The sequence below is a fragment of the Amblyomma americanum genome, chromosome 4 (genome assembly GCF_052857255.1).
Source record: "Amblyomma americanum isolate KBUSLIRL-KWMA chromosome 4, ASM5285725v1, whole genome shotgun sequence".
NCBI classification, from domain to species: Eukaryota; Metazoa; Arthropoda; class Arachnida; order Ixodida; family Ixodidae; genus Amblyomma; species Amblyomma americanum.
The window spans coordinates 86,030,181-86,053,512 of NC_135500.1; the positions used below are offsets into that span (position 1 = coordinate 86,030,181).

At 42.9% G+C, this 23,332-nt stretch overlaps 1 protein-coding gene across 1 annotated transcript in view; it reads right to left on the reverse strand.

Moving 5' to 3' along the window:
• Positions 1-23,332, reverse strand: part of LOC144129638 (uncharacterized) — a 116,511-nt gene that overhangs the window by 53,527 nt on the left and 39,652 nt on the right. The window contains exon 2 of the mRNA XM_077663755.1: positions 15,658-15,709. Coding sequence (XP_077519881.1) covers positions 15,658-15,709 — 52 coding nt within the window. The remainder of the gene's footprint in view (positions 1-15,657; positions 15,710-23,332) is intronic.

Sequence of the window (23,332 nt, forward strand, 5' to 3'; positions counted from 1 at the left end):
CTCTCGACCGAGCTGCGAAGAAACATCAGGACCGCCCTGCCGTGGGTGGTACCATCAGTGCCATCGTGTGATTGGACATCATTCTTCGAACTGTATTCCCCAGCTAGTGAGCTGGGGAATGCGAAGAGTATTTAAGGAGCTGCTGGTTTGATACCAGGAGAGAGCCCCCTTCTTGAGGGGTATTACAGACTCCCGACACCTAAGAAGATCTCTTTACTGAGAAGCACTCTCAGTTGCCCGTACTTGTACATAATGTAAATAGTCCTTGTATAAAGTTTTCCAAGTTTTCTTGCTCCGATCGTCCTCGTCTCTTCTCCGGCCCAGTCACGTTACCTGAATTCCAACAGTATACATGATTTTATGGTCGCTCATTTCTGGAAGGTAACTAAGGAATGATAAATACTGTGGGCTATTAGTATTAGGCCAAGGGGGTTTGCGGTTTCTTGCGTGGCGCGAGTAGGTTGTGAGACTAACTGAGTAAGGTTAAAAATTAAACAGGCATCAATGAAGTTCTTGGCATCTGTATTGCATGCTAATAAGGAAGTACCTGAATTCTGCTAACCATTATCCGGGTAGTTAAGCCCCCGAAAAGGAGAATGCGCGCTTTTGGTGAGGTAACAACAAGTTGATTTATGGTATGAAGTCGACGAAAATTTGGGTTACACTGCGGGCGCCTATAAAAAATGCCAAGGAGTACTGTTACAGGGGGAGCACGACATATGAGCCATAATGGTTCGATATCAGATGTGACGTATGAAGCTCGGTAAATTGCTACAAGAGACCCCCCCCCCCCCCCCCCCCCCGCCGTGACCGTTTTTGATCATTTCGGTATACGTGGAGTTCGTATAAGTCGCTTAAAATTTCAGCGTCCGATACGTTACTGTTCACCCAAGTTTCAGTTGGTATAAGTATAAGATGGTATAAGTTGGATCACGAAATTACGTTGGATATGAGTTAACGGTTTGGAAGGAAGCTGCGGATGTTAGTGAATATCACTGAGAACGAGAGAACATTTAAGGATATTGCGCGATGGCGCTTTATTGGAGCAGGTTGAAGGGACGATTGCTACGCGAGTTACTTTAAGGTGTTAGATGATGTTTAAAAAATATAACCGCCCGAGCCGATGCCAAGTGTTTTAAATCGCAAGAAAAACTTGGCAGACCTTTCTTTAGCAATGCAACAAGTTCTTCTCGCGCATACCGAATGGAGTGCAAGAAGTGCTCTCCAAACCATTTCTTTTATTTTTCGATCATTTGATAGGAGCGATTGTTTAGCTTAGCAAATTGTGAATTTCACAACTATTGGACGATTTGTACCTTGTCAGTGACGACGAGGTGATGAGTTTTCTATCGCACGAGGTTCCTCAGTTATTTAAATTTTATTACGGCAAGCATCAGTGAATATATTTTCATGATCTGCCCATCTTTCTCTAACAGTAGTGTCAGGAATGCCATACAAAATGAGGTTGCTACGGCGTGACCTGTTTTCAGCGTCATCTATGCGGCTTTCGAGTTCCTGGATTATACGAGCCATATTACACGTATCAGCCTGCATCTTTTCAATGTCATTTCAGAAGGAAAGTAGTGTTTCGTAATGGTTAATGGTTTATTGGGGTTTGACGTCCCAAAGCGACTCAGGCTTCGAGGGACGCCATAGTGAAGGGCTCCGGAAATTTGGACCACCTGGGGTTTCTTTACGTGCACTGACATCGCACAGCACACAGGCCTCTAGTATTTCGCCTTCATTCAAATTCGACCGCCGCGGCCGGGATCGAACCCGCGTCTTTCGGGCCGGCAGCCGAGCGCCATAACTACTCTGCCACCGCGGCGGCAAAAAAACAGCCACGCCGCCGGTGGGATCCGAAGCCACGACCTCCGAATATCGCGTCCGTGCTCTACCAACTGAGCTATGGCGACGGCTGTTTCGTAATGTGTTTCGAGCTCGGCATTTGGTTGCATAAGTAGGTTATGGTTTTATCCGTAGTAGTGATCTGGGATTTCATGCGCTGCACTTCAGCTATTGATTTGGTTTGGCCTGCATTTAGTTTCTGACGTTCTGCAAGTACTATACTATTGTCGTTAGGACGACGGTTAGTTTAGCGATCTCCTGACAACATTAGCAAAGAATGAAGAACACTAGCACACTCATCGGCAATGGCAACACAGCACATCGGGCTCGGGAACAGTATCAGAACAATTTTTGTAAGATCTTGTGGCAAAAAAGGCATATGATATACTGACCTCCATCATAAATATTAGAAGGTTAGATGGCTGCGCTCAGGTGGAGTGACCGAATGCACAGAACGGTACTGGCGGCGGGGGCGGATTTATATGCGGTGAAGCTGTCGATGTAGTTGATTATGCGGCCGTCCTTGATTCCCTTGGTGCCGGCAGCCCCTGCTTCTCTGTTGGCGAAGTCATCCGGGGCCGATAGCTGAAGAGCGGTAAGTGGTAGTGTCTCGGCTCTTCGCTGCACCATGGTAGTGCGCAGTCAAACGACTCACCCTAAAGAACGCTTTCCAAGGTCGGCAACAGCAGGCTGCAGCTGGTCGATCGTGTGCATCGCAAAGATTAGCGAGTTAGATGGCTGCGCTGAGGAGCAGTCGCCGAGCCCACTGCTACTGTGCCGTCACACAGCGATGATAGTGTATTGCTGTAACTTTGGTGTGCCGCTTTCCTTGAATGGCTATTACATGTGGTAAAGTGTCTTATAACGCCTGTGCAGTATATGTAATATGTGCTTTCGGATGAACCATTAGCATCCTTTCCCAAACGTTTTTGGCTGTGAATTGTAATTATTTGCTTTCACTTGCGATAGGACTGAACAATTATGCGTATTGTGAAATGTACTGACTGATATAATGCATGAGAACCGTTTGTGTTCTGGGTGAAGCGACTTCAGAATTAGTGCACATTTCTCAGCGCCTTATAGTCAAAAATTTTTTTACACAGGTCTCTCGTAATGTAGAGTTTCAGTGATTTAAAGATTACGTGGGGTTAATATCTACCTAAATTTCGGTTGTCGCTTGGAGAAATCTATTGCCCAAGCCTTTGCAACGTGAGCGCTGTCCTGAACCTTTGGTCAACTTACATGCAACTGAGCACTTTAAACTGCGCCTGAAGATTGATTTCTACACTATATTTTGCATACGTTCTCCTGTATTTGTACTTCCCGTTCTTAAGTCCTTAGTATTGTACATCAGAGTAGAGAATGATGCAATTTACGTCTCATGGTCTGTTCTCCTTGAGGAATCTGGAGACTAAAACGTCAATTCAACTAAAGGGTCAAGCACAGAGCTGTTTTCAATAATGTCGCTTGTTTCGTTAAAATCTTCCTGGGTAACTTGTTGGCTATACTGTGCTTGCTTTAAAGCTTGGTGTGACCAGAAGCTCATTATTCTTATTTGCTCATTCACACTTACTTTCTCGCCAACGCTGTAGCTCAGTGGTTGTGGCACTCGGTGGCGTACCCGAGGGACGCAGGTTCGATCCCGGTGGCAATGGTCACATTTTTATGGAGGCGAAATTGCAGATTCAGGCTTGCTGTGTGATATCAGTGAACGTCAAAGACCCCATTTGATCGAAATTTCTGAAGCCCTCCACTACAGCGTCCCTTATAGCCTGAGTGGCTTTGGGACAGTAAATCCCACAAGTCATGAACCATATAGCGCACGTAGATACCTTACCTTGCTTCTTTAATGTTTGCGCATTTGACTGTACGTTTAAATCATTTGGTCTGTGTAGCTTTGGACCGTAATAATGAAAATGTCTGTCCTCCATATGTTTCAGACAGGAGCCCTATTTCAGTCGGAATTGCAACGCTGTTTACAGTAGCTTTATGTGATTTAAACACAGCGTGCAACTAGCTTATCATACTCTGGGCGTTTAACACTCAAACTTTTCTCATGCGCTAGTTCATGAACTTGTTGCCTCACTATCTTAATCCTGAGTTGTGTGTAGTGGTTGTAAAAAATTTCAGAACATGACCATTAATAAAAACTTGCTCTATTGCCTCTATTTATGTGAGCAAATCAAGATTAATTAAATGTGTCGCATTACAGCACTTGAAAACTCTTGTGCTCAAAAAAGCTCCCAAACAGGGTATGTACTATTTGGGCGTGAATAACGATAGTTGTGCTTGTTAGCACATTAACGCCCTGAACTTCAGCATGACACGCGAGGTGAGCACGAAGGAAGAAGACACAGCGAGCGTTGAGTGTCTTAAAATTGTTTGGCAGTCAGCGCAGTCAAATTGTTTTTTGCAGTTTTGGCAGTCGTGTCACATGTTCTGAACGTCGAGACCATTTCTTCTTGCTTGCCAAACAACTCCATACTGTGCAGTCACATTTTTATTTTGTTTAAGACATAATTGTTCACTTGTGCATTGATACTCAAGGCGGTCCCGGCTCTGCACCACAAGCCGCCGTGATTGAAACTATTAGCTTCACTGGAAGCTACGCTACCACTGTGGGTGTACCTTGGCGCAGAGCTATCATTTCGAAAATGAAAAGGACGAAGATTATAAACACGAAAGCCCTGGCAAATACCCTGCCGTGGGTATGTGCCATTAAACATAAGGACATAGTCATCATAACGATCGATAGGCTGCCTAGCTGAACATGCTGGACGAGGGCGTAGTGCATTCAGCAATTGGCCTAAGGCAGAGCAAAACGGAGCGTCATAATTTGCTCCGGAGCAATTTCGCCTCCCCTCGCCTCCATGCCGAGTATGGTAAAGATATTTTCTCATTATACTGTGCTGCCAATTTGCTACTTAATTTTTCAGAAATGTTTCGGTTTATGTTCACACTCTTTCTATTTCATTGCGGGCACTATGTTTCATCGCAGGATCGAATTTATTTGACGTAAGATGTTCCGCGAAGCAAGTAGAGAATGATAGCATAAAGCATTTCATGCTTAATTTCTGCAATTTGTAACTGAGCGCGTTATTCATATGGGTTCAGTACTAGTGCTATTGCAGTATTTATTGGTGGATTACAACGAAAGTGTGTCATTTTCGATGTTGTTTGTTCGCGCCGCCGCCTTGCACCATCTCGCACCACATGACTGCTTACTTTTCGCTGCTACTGCTACACACACAATGAGTAAACATAATTCCTGACTGTATATTTCATATAAGAAAAAGATAATCGATGCACCTAACTCTCGCGCAAGCCGAAACGCAAAAACACTCTCTCTGATAACACTTTCCGGCGAGAGAAGTCACTTTGACTGTCAAATATTCTCCTGAAAAACTCAGCTTACACGAATACAGAAAGCAAGCAAGAGCACATAGATTCATGAGCATATTCCTGAATCCAGCACTCCCAGAAAAGACACCCCCCCCCCCCCCCGACCGTCTTCGCCACACGGGTCAAAACGCCAGAAGCGTTTTACGCACCTATCTCAGGGATCCTCGTCTACTCAAAAAATATTCAGCGTATTGCTATCTACGCAGCCCATTAGGTAGCCTCTTTAAACCTCTATTGCCTGATGGCTCCGTAAATATTTTATTTCATGTACTTTGCGTGCGTGTTGTGAATTTATCAATAATACTATTTTTTCCTGAAACTAATAAACCTCTCATACTTCCTTTATTATAAATCCAATTCGCACACTTCACAATCCCCATTAGCGCAGTGTCCGTTGCTGACCGAGGCATATGAAACCTCGATGGAAAGGAGGGAACGTGAACAGAGGAAAGGAGAAAGGAAGGAGAGAGGCAGTGGAAGGAGAGAGAGTCAGAGGGAGGAGACGGGTAGCAAGAGGGAAAGCGTGGTCAGCAATCAGAGTCTAGAGGCGGGAGGGGGGATACGGCATTGCAAACTGTAGATGATGGATTCAATCAGTTGCGCAAAGATGGTGCACGGTGTACCGCAGGGTCAATAATCATCTTGATCACAGTGCCCGCCCCAATCGTAGGGGTCACCTATTGCTGATGCATTGCTGGATAAGGCGCACGGATAGTTTCTGTTCCGTTGACCTCAGAAATATATTTTCCTTGTAGCTTAAATTTTATTAATGTCGCACACAATCGTGAAAGACGCTACCACATTTTATTTTTATTTTTCTTAAAAAGGCCGTCCCAATATACCTTTTATTCGTATTGCGGCACTACTTACGTCGGACGCCAAACTTGTATGCACGGATCAGCGACCATGCGTGACGGTCCGCGAAACACTCACACGCAAGCCTATACTAAAAATATTTTAAGTCGCTGAAGAGCACATCTAACATAAGTATTCGGCATCCCAAGAGCTGCCATTTTTGTACCTCTCGCCTGGTTCACTTGAGGGGCTTATCGCGCCGTATGCAGACATTGTGAGGAAGTATGCACGACACCATAATATGTCATGCAAATCACACACCTCCACCGCACCCCGGACCCCATCTCAACTCACTCCCCCGACTCTTAAATCCTCATGTTATTCCAACCGCCAGCATATTTCACAAATCCGTGTCATGGCTCTCATGCGAACGCAGCGACATTAAAAAGGGAAGAGATGTCACATTCAGATTAGCTACGCGCTTCCACATCCCTTCAGGGAGTTCCTAAAGTGGAACACCTGGATCTCAAACCTGCAATACTCGCACCCCAGCTGTGACTGACAATCTTATTGCCGCACGCTTAGAAGAGCAATCAGATTATTGAAACTGCATTATGTGCGATTCTGCATGTCTAGAAAATCGCTTGCACAAATTCGGTGCGGAAAGGAATATAAGCTAGGAAGAAGAAATCGCACTTGAACTAAATCACTTTTTATTTGTCGAACAGGTCTTTATCTGCCCGCTCCCTGTCTTCTTTTTGTCACCCTGTGAGTATCCGGAGGAGGTAAGAAACCACGAGGTGCGAGCCCACCTCGGAGGCGACACACTCCCAGAGCGATGTTTTCTTCGAATGCGTAGCATTCGCACTCACGGGGGCATGGGCCGTTTACTGCGGGGAAGCACTGATTGCGTAAAATGGAAGAAGAAAAACATAGTTAAGTTATGTTTATGCAGCTATGCAACATATTTTGCAACACGAGAGATGCAAAATAGCTTCCTAGCGCTGTGTACCAAAGTGGGAAGAGAACTTTGGGAAGTGTTCAAAATGTTGCCAGCTGTAGTTTATTTGTTGATACAAAGAACCTACTGCGCGCAGATTGGCATTATTACAGGGGTGTTAATTACAGTGACAAAAACAGAGTACAGCAAAAGAACACTTTTAAAACCGATTTTTGAATTAATCACCTTAGTTTTAATTTTAATTTCTAATGTAGAGAATCAGTCGAGCTGTGCGGCAAACTGGGATATTTGGTTGCTCATCAGATTATAAAATTACCTGCTTTAGAATTGGACGAAAGGAAAAGAAATTGGCATGCTGGCTAATTAGCCGTCGTGCTGCCTTCGTTTCTGGCTATCAGTCTGAAGCGCATCACTTTTTTTTATTGTGATGGACAAAAACCCACTCTATAATGTAATTAGATCATGCACGCATCGAAAAAAATTATAATAATTTACTATCTGTGGTATTGTTTGAGCAGTTGAGCGTATGAAGTCACTAAAGAAAGCCACGAACTTAATTACGTAAAGGAAAACGTGCTTCTTACTTTTTGACAAGGTTGTTACGTTAGTACTCTTTCACTTGACTCTTCTTCCTATTATACTCATGCGTTTCAGGCTCTTGATTCGATAACTATTTCAGTGCTGACATTTCAATGGTAATATCCAGCGAATTCTTAGATGCGTGTTTTTGCATTTTCTGCATTATGAATTTTATATAGAGGCGACCAAGCCTACAACATATTTTCCCCTTTGTTCCTCGCTGGTATCAACAAATATTTTGGTTAGTGACATCATTGCCTTCTATAAAGCGCAAAGTTCTTCATTCTCTTTAGTATCGCGCATCAGTCCTGCCATTCAAGAATGTTTGGCGCTACAACAAATTTTTTGTCCGGAAGGAGGGATTCTCTGACTCTTCTCACCAAACAATACACGGCATTATTGTTATTTTTCTCACAACGAATAAGTTTCTAATTGAGTTTCCACTTCAGGAAGTTTTTTGGACTAAGGAGCCAATGTTTTACGTCTCTAAACGTACTTGGAGGGTCCTATATACATTTTATTTCACTGAAACGGCTATCTTAGTACGTTTGAACTTTAAATCGCGCAAATTGCAGACGCCTCAGTGCTGAGCGCAGTGCATTGGCCGCCCATGCTCTAGCGATAATTGGGAACTACTCTTCGTACAGTCATTCCCGCGCGACCAGCAAAATTCAGTGTATACCTCAACGTATATCCAATCCACCCAAGCGACAGGAACCGAATGCTTAAATCTGCGTACAACATAACAGCAAACCTGGCTTCACAACACAGTTGTTCGCGTCCGAAGTCAACACGGTCATGGACGTGTTGCGGCTAGTGTCGAACAAACGAGGTGGACTGGGAGACGGGCTTTATTCGACTGACACTAGCATCAGTCTATCCGCACCTCAGCTGCTACCTTGCGTTCACGACTGTAATAAGGAATACCGCCACAAAATTTAGGTGAGCATACAAAAACAATTGACGCCAGTGAAGCATTGCTAAGCACAAACTATTGTGCGAAAGCACAGTTCTTTCTAGGTGGACACAACCGGCACGTACCAACGCGACTGAGGTGTCCATTGACACAGTGAGCCAGTCACCCCTGCTACTCACAGGCTGCACAGACACACGCTGCTATAACCAGGGGAGTGCGGCTAGAAGTGCTTTCGCACTAATTTATTTTTACAGCACTAGGGCTGAGGATTTCCTTGCATGCACAACACTCACGACGAAATGGTACAAGGGGAGAATGGAAACCAAATACAGCGTCTCACTGCAACCTCGCCGAGCTGTGATGTTTTCACGCGTCTAGTCTATGCGGCACCCTAGACTACCACCAACCACACTGTAACCACAGAGAGCTCGCCCATTACCGATCCTCCACTAACATCTATCCTAGACTGCCGTCAGTCACAGTACGACTCACCAATTACGAGCTCTCTCTGATTCGCGACTCCCATATCCTGCGTAATATGCACCGAGACAGCATCCTACGTGTCCTCTGGCTTCACGCTATGTGCTTTGTACTAAGTCACGAGCTGCTTCTTGTCTTTCTAGGTTGTGAGATTGACAGCAGTGCTGTTTTGTAACGAAAGGCTAACCCACGGGGAAGAATAGTTATTTTTCATTGGGCGTTTATTTTGATAAATTTTGCCCTCTTTCTCTAACGTGTGCATATCAGTGTGAATTCTGCGTGAAAAACAGTTCGCGTTTTCGAAAGCATCGTTGGCAGGTATCACAGGTATGACAGGTTGACACAGGTATGACAGGTTGACAGGTATGACAGGTTGACAGGAGGCGGCAATTCATCTCCGCCTTAATAGTGTGGCGAGACAGCCTTAATAGATGAATGTCCAGATATGCGGAAGGGTAATTCTCAACTTTACGTTCATAGATCGATGAGACATCTCATTCCGCTCCTGGCGCAGTGGTGCGGTGAGCAGTTAAGCGAAGCGCCACTGCCCTGGTATGACAGTGCCAGCAGCACAGGTAATCGGCACAATATTGGAAATATATTGGAAAAGGCCGATGCTGCAAAGGACCAGAACGAATCCTTCAGTTTGCAATATTGGGCCTATTACCTGTGCTGCTTCTGGGGTGCTGCCACTGGTGGGGCTTCTGTGACCCAGGTTCATCTTCCGGAGCAAGCTCTCGCGACTAGTCATAAATGAACTCGCCACCCGCCACGGTGTTCCGTTTGCTCACAATCCGGTGGGAGGTTGTGATGACACCACAAGGTCACACGACCTACGTGACCTACGCAGGGTTCCGAAGGGGCCGGTTGCTTTTTTCACATCTGCTGCGAGGCGTTAAAGAGTTGTCAACGCCGACGCCAGACAACTTATTTCCTTCATGGTGTATACTAACACGCTCTCGTTAAAAGAAGTCATTCGGGTTCTGCTGTCAAATTAGTGTCACATAATTAGTTTTTTTTAAACGGTCACGTGAAAGCAGGACAATACTGCATGTGCACCATTTTGTTCTCGAAACACTATCCGCTTTAGATTTTCTGAGAGCACTGGCATGACATATCAATTCGCAATGATGGTATTTTATCTTTGCCAGTACTTGAAGCACTACATATATGAGGCCATGCTGTTGCAGCAACCCTCCGGCAGGACGAGGCATTAGTTTTTGCAAATCAAGATGGATCATCGACCATTGCTAAAGCTGCTAAAAGCTTCGTGTGATCGGAGATTGAAATAAATTACTTCATTCACGGTCGTCATTGTCAGCCTTGCTATAGGATCAAAACAGGGCAAAGCCCTCTAATGTATTCCCATAGTTGCTCCTGTCTTGGCTCAGATGCGGTTGCTTTTTCAGCAAACTTCCATATCTCATCCGCCCGCATGATTCTCTGACGGCCCCGCTTCTGCTTACCTCATCATTAAATGAAATCCACTGCCCTTAGCTGCCATCACATATCTTCTCTCGCATTGAATGCCTTCTGGTGCCAATTTCTTCGTTTTAATTTTAGTTATATCACATTTGCCGCTCTCTAACCTTCTCAGGTTACTTTCTGTCCCTTAGATTAGTCCTATAATTTTCCTTACAGATCTCGCTAAGTTGTCAGAATTTTCAGGTTAAAGCATTTCGTGAGCCTCACTGTTTTTACCCATTGGTTAGCGTTAAGATAGATCTACTACACACTTTGCTCTTAAGGGACCTTAGTAAACTTCTGTTCACGATTTTTGGGCGAAAAGCCATCCAAAAAGACGAGTTAAAAGAAGGACGAATGCAGACAACGACGACTATTGTTCCATAAAGCACAGTTCCAGTCGTTGTTGTTTACATTCCTCTTTCATGTCCCTCGTTTTTTTTTACTGGTTTCTTGCGTATGTACCAACTGGTCTAGATCTTAACTGTGCTCTTTCGTTGACAACTACGTAACTGGAACGTTTTAGCATTCCACTTAATGACCATGGTCGCTATGCATGTGCTGTACATATTTTCGAGTACCTATACACAAGAATTCTACACCAATTTGACTATATGCCTGCATGACTGCTGATGTTTAAACTGGTTCAAATGTTTTCTCATAATCTACGAAGGCTATATGATATGTCGATCTAGGTTACATTTCGTGAAATCAACTGTCGCCTGATTGGTGATGTGGTTGTGGTCTACTGTGCAGTCGCCTCTACAAAAGCTAGCCTGGTTTTTTCAATGCGTTAAATCAATGCCTGCTTTAATTTGTTAGCTATTGCCACAGTAAATATGTTGTAAGGAAAGTAAAGTAAGCTGAGTGGTCTGTAATTTTTTCAAGTCATTGAAGTCCCCTTTCTTGTGGAGTAATATGATATTTCAAGATTTCGGTACTCTGGAGGTTGTGGCGCACTTCCTATGAAGGGTTGCAAGTTTATCTCGCATATTGTCCCCTTTGGCGTTTAGTAAATATACAAAGCCTGATACTCTTCCACTGCATTTTGTTCTGTGTTCCTTGTAGACCTTTCATTATTTCCCATTTAGTAACCTGTAGGATGCCGAGTTTGTTCACACTGAAGGCCTAATAATTAGCAGCGTGATTATTTCACTTGTAGGGACCGGTGCAGAATTCTCTGGTGGTATTAACTGTCTTATGCTGACAGTAACAGTCCTACTTGTCTCTTGCGGTGTACATCTGGTTAATATATAAGTGTTTATATGATGATATTCTGTTTGTTTTCGCACCCTGCTCTGATATGTACAAAATCGTAGTATTTAAAAAATAAAAAATAAGCAACTTTAACTAACACCCGGACCTAACCAATACTGTTTCTCATAGTGACCACTAAGTAGCTGCTCAACTTTAGCCGCCAAGGCTTGGCATGGCCGGCAGTGTGGGCGAAAGAGTTGACTACTGTAAGATAGAATGTGTCCAGGGTAACTTCACTTTCATGAAACTTCGCACGTTTCTCTGCAAAGTACAACTCTATCTTTCTTGCTGTGATCTCCCGGGCTGAAATTCTTGCGTATGTATTAACATTTCGGAACTGAAAGATAATTTCTTGTCTCAGAAGGTTTTGTTTGACGGCAATTGCAACTCATTATCTTTATGCATAAACTACATCCAATTTTCCTTTAGTTCTATGATGCTGTGGAGGGAGCAACTGAGAGTTCACTTTTATTTAATGGAGCCTTCTTCAAAGAATAAATTTTTGACTCTGTAGTATGCTCTCTTCATATTTGCCTTCTTATGTTCATCTCCCACAACCCATCTCGTCTGCTCACTTTGTCATAAAGGATCCTTTAAAATTGGGGGCTTAAAAAAGTTGTTTCAAAATGTCTAGTATTTGTTCCTTGAACAGGATCAACCATTATTTTTACATCTATTTGTTCCTTAGTTCGTACTCATTCCCCTTAGTTTATATGATGGATTTCTAGAGCGCAACTCTTTAAATTCGGGGAGGTGGGTGATTGGTAGCGTAAGCGTCCGAGCGGACAGCGCGGTAGGCGAAGGAGGGTGCTAAATAAATCGTGGAAGGACGGGAACTAGCTCATGTGTGTGCGGGTCGTTTCAGAGTTTCCGCTGTAGGACGTTCGATCTGTCTGGCCTCCATCAGCCTCACGTTCGCCCGATCGAAGACAGAGACGGTCCTCTTGCATCGCAATGAAGTCGGTGCCGTGATCTCTAAACTAAACGTCCACCGCTCGACCTAAGCAAGGTGATATCAGGGGAGATATCTCGGCCTGCAGATTATTCGAACGCTTAATTAAATATCTGCTCCGAAGACCCTCATCACAAGCCTTAAGGGCAATGCGCAAGCTTTCGAACACCTCCTAGGCAAGTACAGCGACCTATTCCACCTGAATCTACCAGCGCGGTATCTACTTCGAGATGAACGATGCACTTGCCTATGCGTCGCTATGGCCAATCTATCTCAATCTAGACGACCCTGCCCACCGTACCATCCCGCGGAAGTATATGCGTTTTCCGTCAACCTCACAGATTGCGCCTCCCTTTCAGAAAGCAGGCAATGGCCCTTGTGCCATTTCTTCGTCCAGGATGCCATTCAGTATGTGGACGGACGGCGGTGTATGCGTGACAGAGAAGCAGTTTTGGTCAGTCTCTGCCAAGCCTTTTTCCAAAAGCTCGCACCCTCTGATATCTGCGTTATCGAACCCAAAGCCAACTACCCTGCCAACAAAGTTGCCTCGCCGCCGCAATCCGACACCCTAAGAGGTCAAGGTGGTCAAGGCGGTCGGCTCGGCCGGCCGCGGATAGTTGTGGCCGTATACTGAATTTTGTTTGTACCCAACTGTAAATAGCCTGCATAAATTTCGTTTCTCAATAAATCGCTTCGCCTGCAAGTCATATCAACGAGAAGCCTTCAAGCGGTGCATCCAATTTCTGGAAATCACCGGACCAACACCACCGGCAAACCTTTACTTAGGGTATCAAGAGTGTGGCAGGGCTTCAAGTGGAAGTTAGAAAGTTAGATTTTTTTAACACTGAGCGGTTACTGTGATTTCAAGAGAAAGCAAGCGTAGCAAGGGGTGGCAGAAGGTTAGGTGGGCGAATGAGGTTAGGATGTTTGCAGGCATAGGTTGGGCGCATCTGGCAAAAGACAGGTTCATTGGAAATGCATGGGAGAGGACTTTGCCCTGCAGTGGGTGTCGTCAGGCTGGTGATAATGACGATGAGTTACTGTGAGGCGTACAATCAAGTAAATCCTCAGTCACATAGAAGGTAAACAAGCTGGATGGAATTCCGTTCATGCGTTCTGTACAACCATTTCGACTGTGGGCAATAGCGTTTTCAGTACTCTAATGTTGCCGCGCACAAACACAGGACCACCTCCATGACCTCCGCTTTGAATGGATGGCCTCACTCATATATATTATACATCAGTGTGGCCTGTATCATAAAATTATGACGCGGAAAAAAAAGCGACTTGTGGTGCCTGGTATTAGGCGTGATTTCCGGACTAAGTAAGGGACCTGTACTTGAGAGTGCCTACAACTTTATGGAGTTGCCCTTTAATTTTTCAACATTTATATCAACTAACCAGCTGACGTAAGCAGCAGTTTTTGGGCGTCTGACTTGACCTTATTCTAGGTAACTGCACTCGGTTGGAATGCATTTTGCCTTGAAAAATAGCAAATGTAAGTACGGCGCTAGCGCCTTTTCTCGGTAATAAGTATTTTTGTTGCCGTTTTCAACGAGAGGGGAAACATCACCCGATGCGTAGCCGCTAACGGATTCCGGATATTGCATATACGAATCAAAGTGGTTTCGGGGGGTTATCTGGGTTTACCTTGCGAAACCAACTAGGGCTACGAGGGACGCCGCTGTGAAGGCGTGCGGAAATTTTTACTACCCGAGATTTTTAACGTGTTCTGATATCGCAATTTGACGCCCATCTAGAATTTCCCCTCCATAGAAATTGGACCACCACGGCCGAGATCGAATCCGCATATTTCGGGACAATAGCCGAGCGCCATAACCACTGAGCCACCATGGCAGCATGCGGCACAGGAATGAAACTCACAATTCCAAGCATTATGGTAAAAATATTCTCCAATTAATCGAAAGCTAGCTGTAGCCACGGCATCTTCGCCTGCTGCTGTTTTAATTTCAGCCAAGTGGACCAGTTTACAAGGTTAAATGAAAGCTGCCGAAAACAGCGAAGCTCAATAACGCCAGTGTCTAAAACTGGCAGTTTAACGGATAACATTTTACGGGATAAAGGATAAGAGGATAATTTTTTTTATATTGTTAACAGCTTCTAAAAAATTGCGGTGAAGGAAAGTTTATTTCGTGTGTGTACTGGACTTGCGCATATAATTTGCTGTTTTCTTCCTTCCCTTTTCAGTTGCTGAGTTTCTTTTCTGGAATGCTAATATTGAACAGTGTATTGTTGGAATGTAATTCAATTTACAGAACTGGGTTGAGGTCTCTTTTTTGCACCGCATTCAAAATCTCGATGATGACGTGCAGCCAGTTGCAGTGCATCAATGCTAAATATGAACAAATTCTATTTGTTAAAATTCATGAAGACAGTTGGTCGTTACAGCTTGAAAAAAGAAATGATGCTGATAGTGGCTCGGAACTGGGTGCATATCACCGCTGAATTTTTGAGTGTGGTACGAAAAACCAGAGTACTGATTGACAATTGCCCCAACCTATTGTTCTTTGTTCAGTTAACTAAATTGAAGTAGAGTTGAACCATTACAGTCTTCAAGATTACTATTCCAAAAACAATAACTTAAATTTTAAAGCGAAAAAGAGATTCAGGCAAATTGTCTGCTAAACCGCGACCTCTCTCTCGTGACCTCCTCTCTGTTCAGCTCAATTACACACTAGTAAAGGAAGACAACCTTGGCGATGGGCACTGTTTTTAAAAGTGGGTAAGTTTTGAAAAAATCACCCCCTTTATCACGCAACAAGGCATCCGCTGAACAGCCGATTTTACTCACTTGGTGTATTTGAGCTTTGTCCTTGCAGCAATTTTTATTTAGATTTTAAATCTGATCCGCTTGGTCACACTTGAATTAAATGCGTACAGTTGTGCTGCATTTCCAACGCAAGACCAGTATATTGCATAGGAAATGAATATATCATATTAACAGAAAAACATTCAAAACCAAGCTACTAAATTTCACTTTACCACCATTCCGCAGGGATCCCCTCGTAGACGTTGATGCCCTAGAGGCTGAGCGCTGAAAGAAAGTGTACAAGGTCAAATTTTATCACAAGTCCGACTGCAACCCTCAAAAAGTATCATGCCAAGGACACACATGCACAAAAAAAAACTCGAGCTTTTCGCCAAAGGTAATTGTGTTGGAAACATTCAGTTTCAGTTTCAGTTTCAGTTTATTTCCCACAACAAGTGCAGGGCATGTATGATGTGTGGCGAGGGTGACGGGATAAAAGCTGCGTCAAGGGCAGCTTGACTGGCCCCGTCTCCCCCAACCACATTGCAGCAAGCACGACAGTTTAGAAGGACATAAAATATATATAATGGGAAGAATAACAAGGAACAAATGGAAAAAAATATACGAACAAGATAAGTGCAAAAACAGTGAATGAGTGCATAAGTTAAAAAATACTTTCAAATCTAACAGTACAGGTTAGTTAATAATATCGAATAATTTTTTCTTGGTTAGAACCCGCAGCTGCTCTTCCGTTACCTTATATTTGTTAAGTGTACTAGGCAGCCTGTTTCGAAGCATCTGGAGACCGTAGTTAGTACGTGATCGCGGAACGTGCCAATGTTCATGGTGGCGGGTGGAGCGAGATGATATGTTAATCTGCAAGTTTGCAACGGCTAGTAATGTTGTTATATTTTTATGGATTGCAGATTTCAAAGATGCCAGCAACTGGCGCTCATAAAGCGTGGAAATTTTAGTAATATTGTATTTAAGGAATAGGTCCGAAGTGTGGGCATTATATGGAGAGTTTGAAATGGCTCTAACTGCATTTTTTTGTAATGTAACCAATCTATTTAGTGATTTCTTGGTGCCAGTACCCCAAACAAGATGACAATATAATAGATGAGGTGCAAAAAGCGTGTTATAAAGCATTAGTTTTTGGGGGACGGGTAAAAAATGTACTTTTCTCATTATACCTAATGCTTTGCACAGTTTAGTTTGTATGTTTTCGGCGTAAAAATCCCATAGCATGTTTTCATCAAAAACGACACCCAGGGATTTTGCTGATGAAGAAAATTCTATTTCAGTATTATCGAACTGCAGTGGATTAATGCGAACATTTATTTGTTTAGCTTGAAAGAGAACTGATTTTGTTTTGGAACAGTTTATTTTTAGGTTATTAGCGCTTGACCATTTACATAGTTTGTCCAAGAATAGGTTGGCGGATTTGACAAGGTCATTTGCATTGCTTCCTGTAAAAAATGTACTGGTGTCGTCGGCGTATATAACATAATTTATGGTGCTATCTAGAGATACAAGGTCATTGATGTAAGCATTGAAAAACAGTGGGCTGAGAATACTCCCCTGAGGTACGCCATGCTTATTTTTTTGTAATGAGGACATTTCATTTCCTATACATATTGCTTGATGTCGATTTGTCAAGTAACTTTGAACCAAATTAAAAGAAATACCACGAACACCATAGCAAGACAGTTTGTCTAGTAGGATATTATGATTGATTCTGTCAAAAGCCTTGGAGAAATCCACAAATAGTCCTAGTGTTGGTAGCTTCCTTTCAATATTATCTAAAATTAATTCTTTTTGGTGAAGTAGAGCTGTCTCAGTAGATCTACCTGTCCGGAAGCCATATTGCGATGATGTAATAACAGACTTAGCATCAAAGAAACCAGTGAGTCTTATAAAGATGATTTTCTCGAGTGGTTTTGAAAAGATTGGAAATATTGATATTGGCCTATAATTCCCTAAGTTATCTTTTTCTCCACTTTTGTACACTACTGTCACTTTAGCAGTCTTAAGTTTCTCTGGAAATACACCGGTATATAAAACTAGGTTGTAAATATGGGTTAGGCATGGGGCAATAAGGTCAATGACAAAGCTAACCGGCTGCATTTTTATTCCAGCTATATCCTCGCATTTGCTTCTCTTCAAAGCATGGAATAAATTCAGGACTTCACACTCGTCAGTAGGATTCAAAAAAACGGAATGTTCTAATGGGGCAGATAGATATCGCTGGGCGTCGGTGTTGTAAGTACTCTCGACTAGTGAGAGAAAATAATCATTGAATTTTTCTGCTAGTGCTTTTCTCTCGTACTGTTGGCCATCTATTTTTAATTCCAAAGTTCTTGTCTGATTCCTGGAAGGTAGAATTGAACTCAGTTTCTTCCATGCTTGTCTAGAATCCGTAATTCCGTCAAATAGATGTGCATAATAGTCGCGTTTTGCACGCTTCAAACACTTATTTAACAAGTTCCGGTATTTTCTAAAATCTTCTAGAAATTCAGGGTCACGATTCTCAAGAAAATTGTGATACATCCTTGTTTTAACTTTTATCATTTTTAGTAATTTATTAGTCATCCAGGGCTTTCGTGCACGTTTGGGTTTCTTTACTACTTTATATGGAAAATGCTTCTTGTATATGGAAGAAAACAGTGAAATAAAATGGTCATATGCGTCATTGGGCGAAGAGTAACATAGAAGTCATGCCAGCGTGTGATAGCTATTTCGTTTCGAAACAGCTGAAGTGTATTTTCTGTAACATCCTGAATGATAAAACTTTGCTTGCAATTTTTTGCGGGTATAAGTTTCTTATCGGCAACCAGAAATATAGGTAAATGATCACTAATTGCTGCTGTTATAGTACCACTAAGTATATTATTATCAAGAATATTAGTAATAAATAAGTCCATTGCCGTTGCACTATTTGCAGTAACGCGTGTAGGGGTTCCAACAACGTTGTAAAATGAATGCGACTCAAGGATCATTAAAAATTCTTTTTGTTTCACGGTGCAAGAGAGAATGTCGATGTTAAGGTCACCACCAAGAACCATTGTGTAGTTACACTGATTTACAGAGGAAAACACCAAATCTAAATAACTAAAGAACTTGTTTAGGTCACCTTCGGGTGGCCTATACATGACAGAGAACACAAAATTACCACTCTTTACACAAATAGCTTCATAATGATCAGTAGACAGTGATAAGTCACTCATAATTTTAGAGCCATTTCCACATTTAAAATATAGACAAACACTACCGCCGCGCTTACATTCACGGTTCATAACTAATGGGTTGTAACCACTGAGATGCATCACATCACTGGTGTCACTGTACCACGTTTCAGTCATCATGATGACTGTGAAATCAAAGTCAAATTGTTCTAGAAATGCACAAAATTCGTCACTCTTATTTCGGGCTGATTGCATATTCAGGTGCAAGAAGGTAAGGGTTGATGCAGGTCTTCCTTTGATAAGCGAACACAAGTCATTTGGTTTAAAACATTGCCCAAACATGACGCATAAGGGTCCTCTAAATACTCTTTATGAATGGAGGAAAAGAATTACTCAAGCTCTGAGAGATCGTCTACGCTCCGTATGACCTGTGCGGAAAGACCTTCTGCCTTGCGAAGCAAAATCTTGCCGTTGTGATGCCAGGCAAACTTATAGTTGTAGACTTTGGCCCATTGTTTCGTCTTGAGCAACAGTTCTCTATTCCCCTTTGTCAGATTCTCTGTGATAAACACAGAATCTTTTGTGTTTTTCACTGCCTTACTCTGTGAAAGCCAATAGTCTCGGTCTTCCGTAGGAAGTCCTAGAACTTAAAAATACCCTCTAAATTTTCAACCTTACCGAATTTCGTTCGCTTGCTTGGATTCTTCAGCAGCGGCGTGAAGGTGCGCAATTCGCTCGCAGCGGAGTAGTACTGGCTGCTAGTTTTATATGGAAGCGATGGTTGGAAGTTTGGAAAAATAAGAGTTCTCTTCAACACTTTATGCCAATAGCGCTGCCCGAACGTTGAAAGTTGATCCGGAGTTTGCAAAAATGCCGTTGATTTCTTTTGATGAAAATATGTATGCAGTCTGTCGGCTGTGCCTGTCAAGCGTTTTCAAGACAAGTTTGGCAGGAGACATACCTTATATGTAATAAGTAAGTAAATAGAGCGACACGGCTTTCCAACCGGAGCCTGAACTTGAATAGCACTTAAGCGCGTAATCATTCACTCAATAACCTGAAGCATTTCATTTTTATCTAAAGCGGAAATTTATAAATGAGGAAACCATGTATTACCGTCCCTTTATATGTCGGGTTGGATTGCTGGCGCCATGACCTATGGAATTTAACGTTCCGCTGTTATGAGAGCAGCTTAGCTTTTTGAGTGTTCGGAAGTTTTTTTACTGGTGGCAAATAAACCCCAAAAAGGCTGGCCGCATAAGCACGCAGCCACGAACGGAAAGGTGCAGTTTGCACGTCCCTTCTCGACCGGCACCATGCGGCTCATAAAACACTTCCACCTCTGGGCAGACACGTAATTCCGGTTTTGCTTGGTTCTCATGTTCCCAATGCTGTGTAGCTCTACTTAACGTGTAGGAGAGAAACGGAAGGCCAGAGCGCTTCTTGAAAATACTGAGCGAGCATCCAAGCGGGAGCTTTAGGGTAGTCTGGCAGCGTATCGGCAAGAGGAATTCAAGGCCTCTCGTCGAAGCGTTCGCCAGCTACCTGGTTGAGGCTTCCCCTCTATTTTTGACTTCGCGGTTTCAGTTAACCAAGTGATTGAAACTAGCGTGCACGAAGAAATATCTGGCTCTTTTAACTTCACCAGCCTGGCTGCATTGGCACGCTAGGCACACCGTTGGCTGGAGTTGCCCGACCGTTGCCGGAGTACAAAAAAAATACTAGCTTGAAGCCGCGGTAACACGAGTTGTAATTCATTTACGACATTATATATATATATATATATATATATATATATATATATATATATATATATATATATATATATATATATATATATATTGTAAATGATATACAAAAGAACTTTCTCAAACTCTACGAAAAGTCGGCCACTGGCTGCTTGTTCACGTACCAATAGTGGAAAATCTGAAGAATACTTCAGATGCCTTGTCATATTGAGTTTTATGAAGGAGTGTCGAAAATCGCCCAAGAGTCATAGAGAGGACAAAAGAACGGAAGTCGAGACACTACCCTAATAAGAAACTGCTTCCGCATGCTTGCCTAAAGTCTCTCCGCCAATAGATAGTAGCTTAATTTGGCTGTGTAAAAAAGAAGAAAAAAATTTCTACTGACCCTTATAAAATCGTCTGTAGACTTTTCATAGACTTTTTATAGACTCTACAGCCATCCTTTAGACTTTTTCTTTTGTATATAGACTGATGTCTATCAACGCCTCAATATGATTTTGCCTATAGACTACTGTCTATAGCAGCCTTAATTTCTTTTCGTATATAAGCAGTATATGGACTGTCTAACGATTGCAGTCTATAACGCTTTAATTTTTTGTCTGTAGACGGCTGTAGACGGCTGTAGACTGAATTCTATAACCCCCTTAATTTCGTTGTTTCTGCAAACTGTGTATATCCTGAGCGGATAACAGTCTTAATTTCATGTTGTCTATAAACAGTGTGTATACTACGTATATGCTAAAGTCTATCATAGCGTTATATCTATAGATAGTCTGATTACCACTCCATAATAGTCCAAATTTCTTTTTTTTTTGGAGATACATACAGTGCCTTTCAACTTAGTCGAGAACAATGTCAATTTTTTTTGCATTGTATGCTGAGAAGAACTGCATCAGGTGACCTCACCTATGGCTAGAGTCCTCCACATGCTTTGCTACTTCGGTAACTAAAAATATGTTTTTTTAGAAGCCCAGAAAGGCTGCTTTTCGTTGCACCGTAATGCATATTGTGAATACAACTTAAGAATGTTTAATGCTAGCAGGTAAAGCGAGTAACGGCAGCATTTATGAAGTAAAGGTGCCCGCAAACAGTGCTGCATCAAACGAACACGATATCGCTAAAAAAAATCGCCCGAGACAATTTAGTTCACATTTCGATGGTTACTGCTCAACGCGCCTAATTAAGAAACATTTCATTATCAATTCTACATGTCTCTTTAAAATGAACTGAAAATAAAGGGGGAAAAATGGTTGTGAAAATCCAAGGATGTATCCGTCTCTAATAAACTCTATTAGAAGAGTAATAAAATATGTGGTCGTCTGCGCGATTTACGTCTTTCATTTATACATCTGCAGTGTGCTTTCACCTGAAAATGTGCTGCGACGCAACGATCAGAAAGCCAATTTTTTTTCGCTTTTCCGGACACACCTGTTGTTTGGAGCCAATGACGCGAGGAAGTCGCCCATACGAGATTTGTAAACACGAACACACGCATAAAATACGTTATGCTATGCCTCTTTTTAATTAATAATCACAAAGTGCGCCAAATATACTAGTCGGTGGGAGATGTGGTGGGTATGGAGAAAGCAGTAAGATTTCGATTTTGTTTTCGCGAAAACAATAAGGTTGTTTCAATGTGAGCGCAGAATTTAAGCTTATTCACCATTAGCCGTCTGCGTCTTGGATACCAGATCAAGCTGCACAGGCCAGAGGGGTAAAGATACGACCGTGAGATGGTTTTCTGTTTAACGTTTTACCCACTCTACCTCGATACGGCGGAAAATCTTTCGGGTTGCAGACAACTCTGCGCACGAATGTGTCGGTGTCGTTGGTGCGTTTTCTCTAGGATTACGTTCTCATCGAAATCCAACTTAATCGCGCACTTACGGTAACCCTACACGGTTATATTTTTTTCAGTTGTTCTCCTAAGCCACTTTAAGCAGAGCTGTGTGTGCAGAACAGATTATGTGCGCAGCTACGAACTCCCCATTCCAATCCGCGTTTGTAAGCGGCGTTATGCAGCTATGTCTGTTCCGCTATGTCTTTCCTAACGAGCGAAAAGGCAGTCGGTGCGAAACCCGCGATGGAAAGCCGCTCCTCGCGAGCTGTCTACTGGCTTTTTCGTGTTGCAAGGTATATGCGTGGCCAGAAATATCGCTTAATCCTTGAATGACAGTACAAAAGAACTATGCTCTAGTTAGCGTCGTGTGAGCTCAATGTACTTGGCACCTCCGGAAACGCGCACTCACGTTGTTTGGTGGGTCACATTTATTTTTTAATCTTTGTGTTATCGCCTCTCCGGACCATGGATTGCTCTTCATTGAAATGTGTGCATTGTTTGTTACGTGTAGACGCTCGCTTGGTGCGCGTCGTGGGCCGCGATGCTTCGCCAAGGTTTTTAGTAACGCTATAGAATATGTTTATAAACGCTATAGGGGGTAAACCGGCCGCCATTGCGACCCGACGACTGCGCACGCGCGGTCATGTGATGAGGGGTCCCATTTTGCTGACCCTACATTTCGAACCGCGATAATGGAATCTCGTGCAGGTAAGAAACGTTCGAATACGAGTAGGAAGAGCTAACGCCCTTAAACCACAGGTGGCGGAAATTCTCCGCAGCTTTTCACTACAGCATTCTCCGCAGCTTTTCGCTACAGCATCTGTTAAAGCCTGAGCTACCCTGGGTCTTTGAACCCAATAAAACCAAACCAAAAGATCAAGATTACCTTTATAGAATGACAGAGCAAGGATATACATTTCGTTGTAAAGCACGTGTGTAGAGATGAAGTTGAAATTTTTTTTTCAGTTCCCCTACTGTTATTTTCCCTCTGTGCTGTACAGGTCAACATGTCCGGGTGATTGACTGCAGACAACAGGCCGCAAGCATACCTCTGAGGATACTATTCGGACCTTTAGTTTCAACATTTATTTGTATCATGTGCATTCTCATGGTACATGTATGAATTGAGATTATT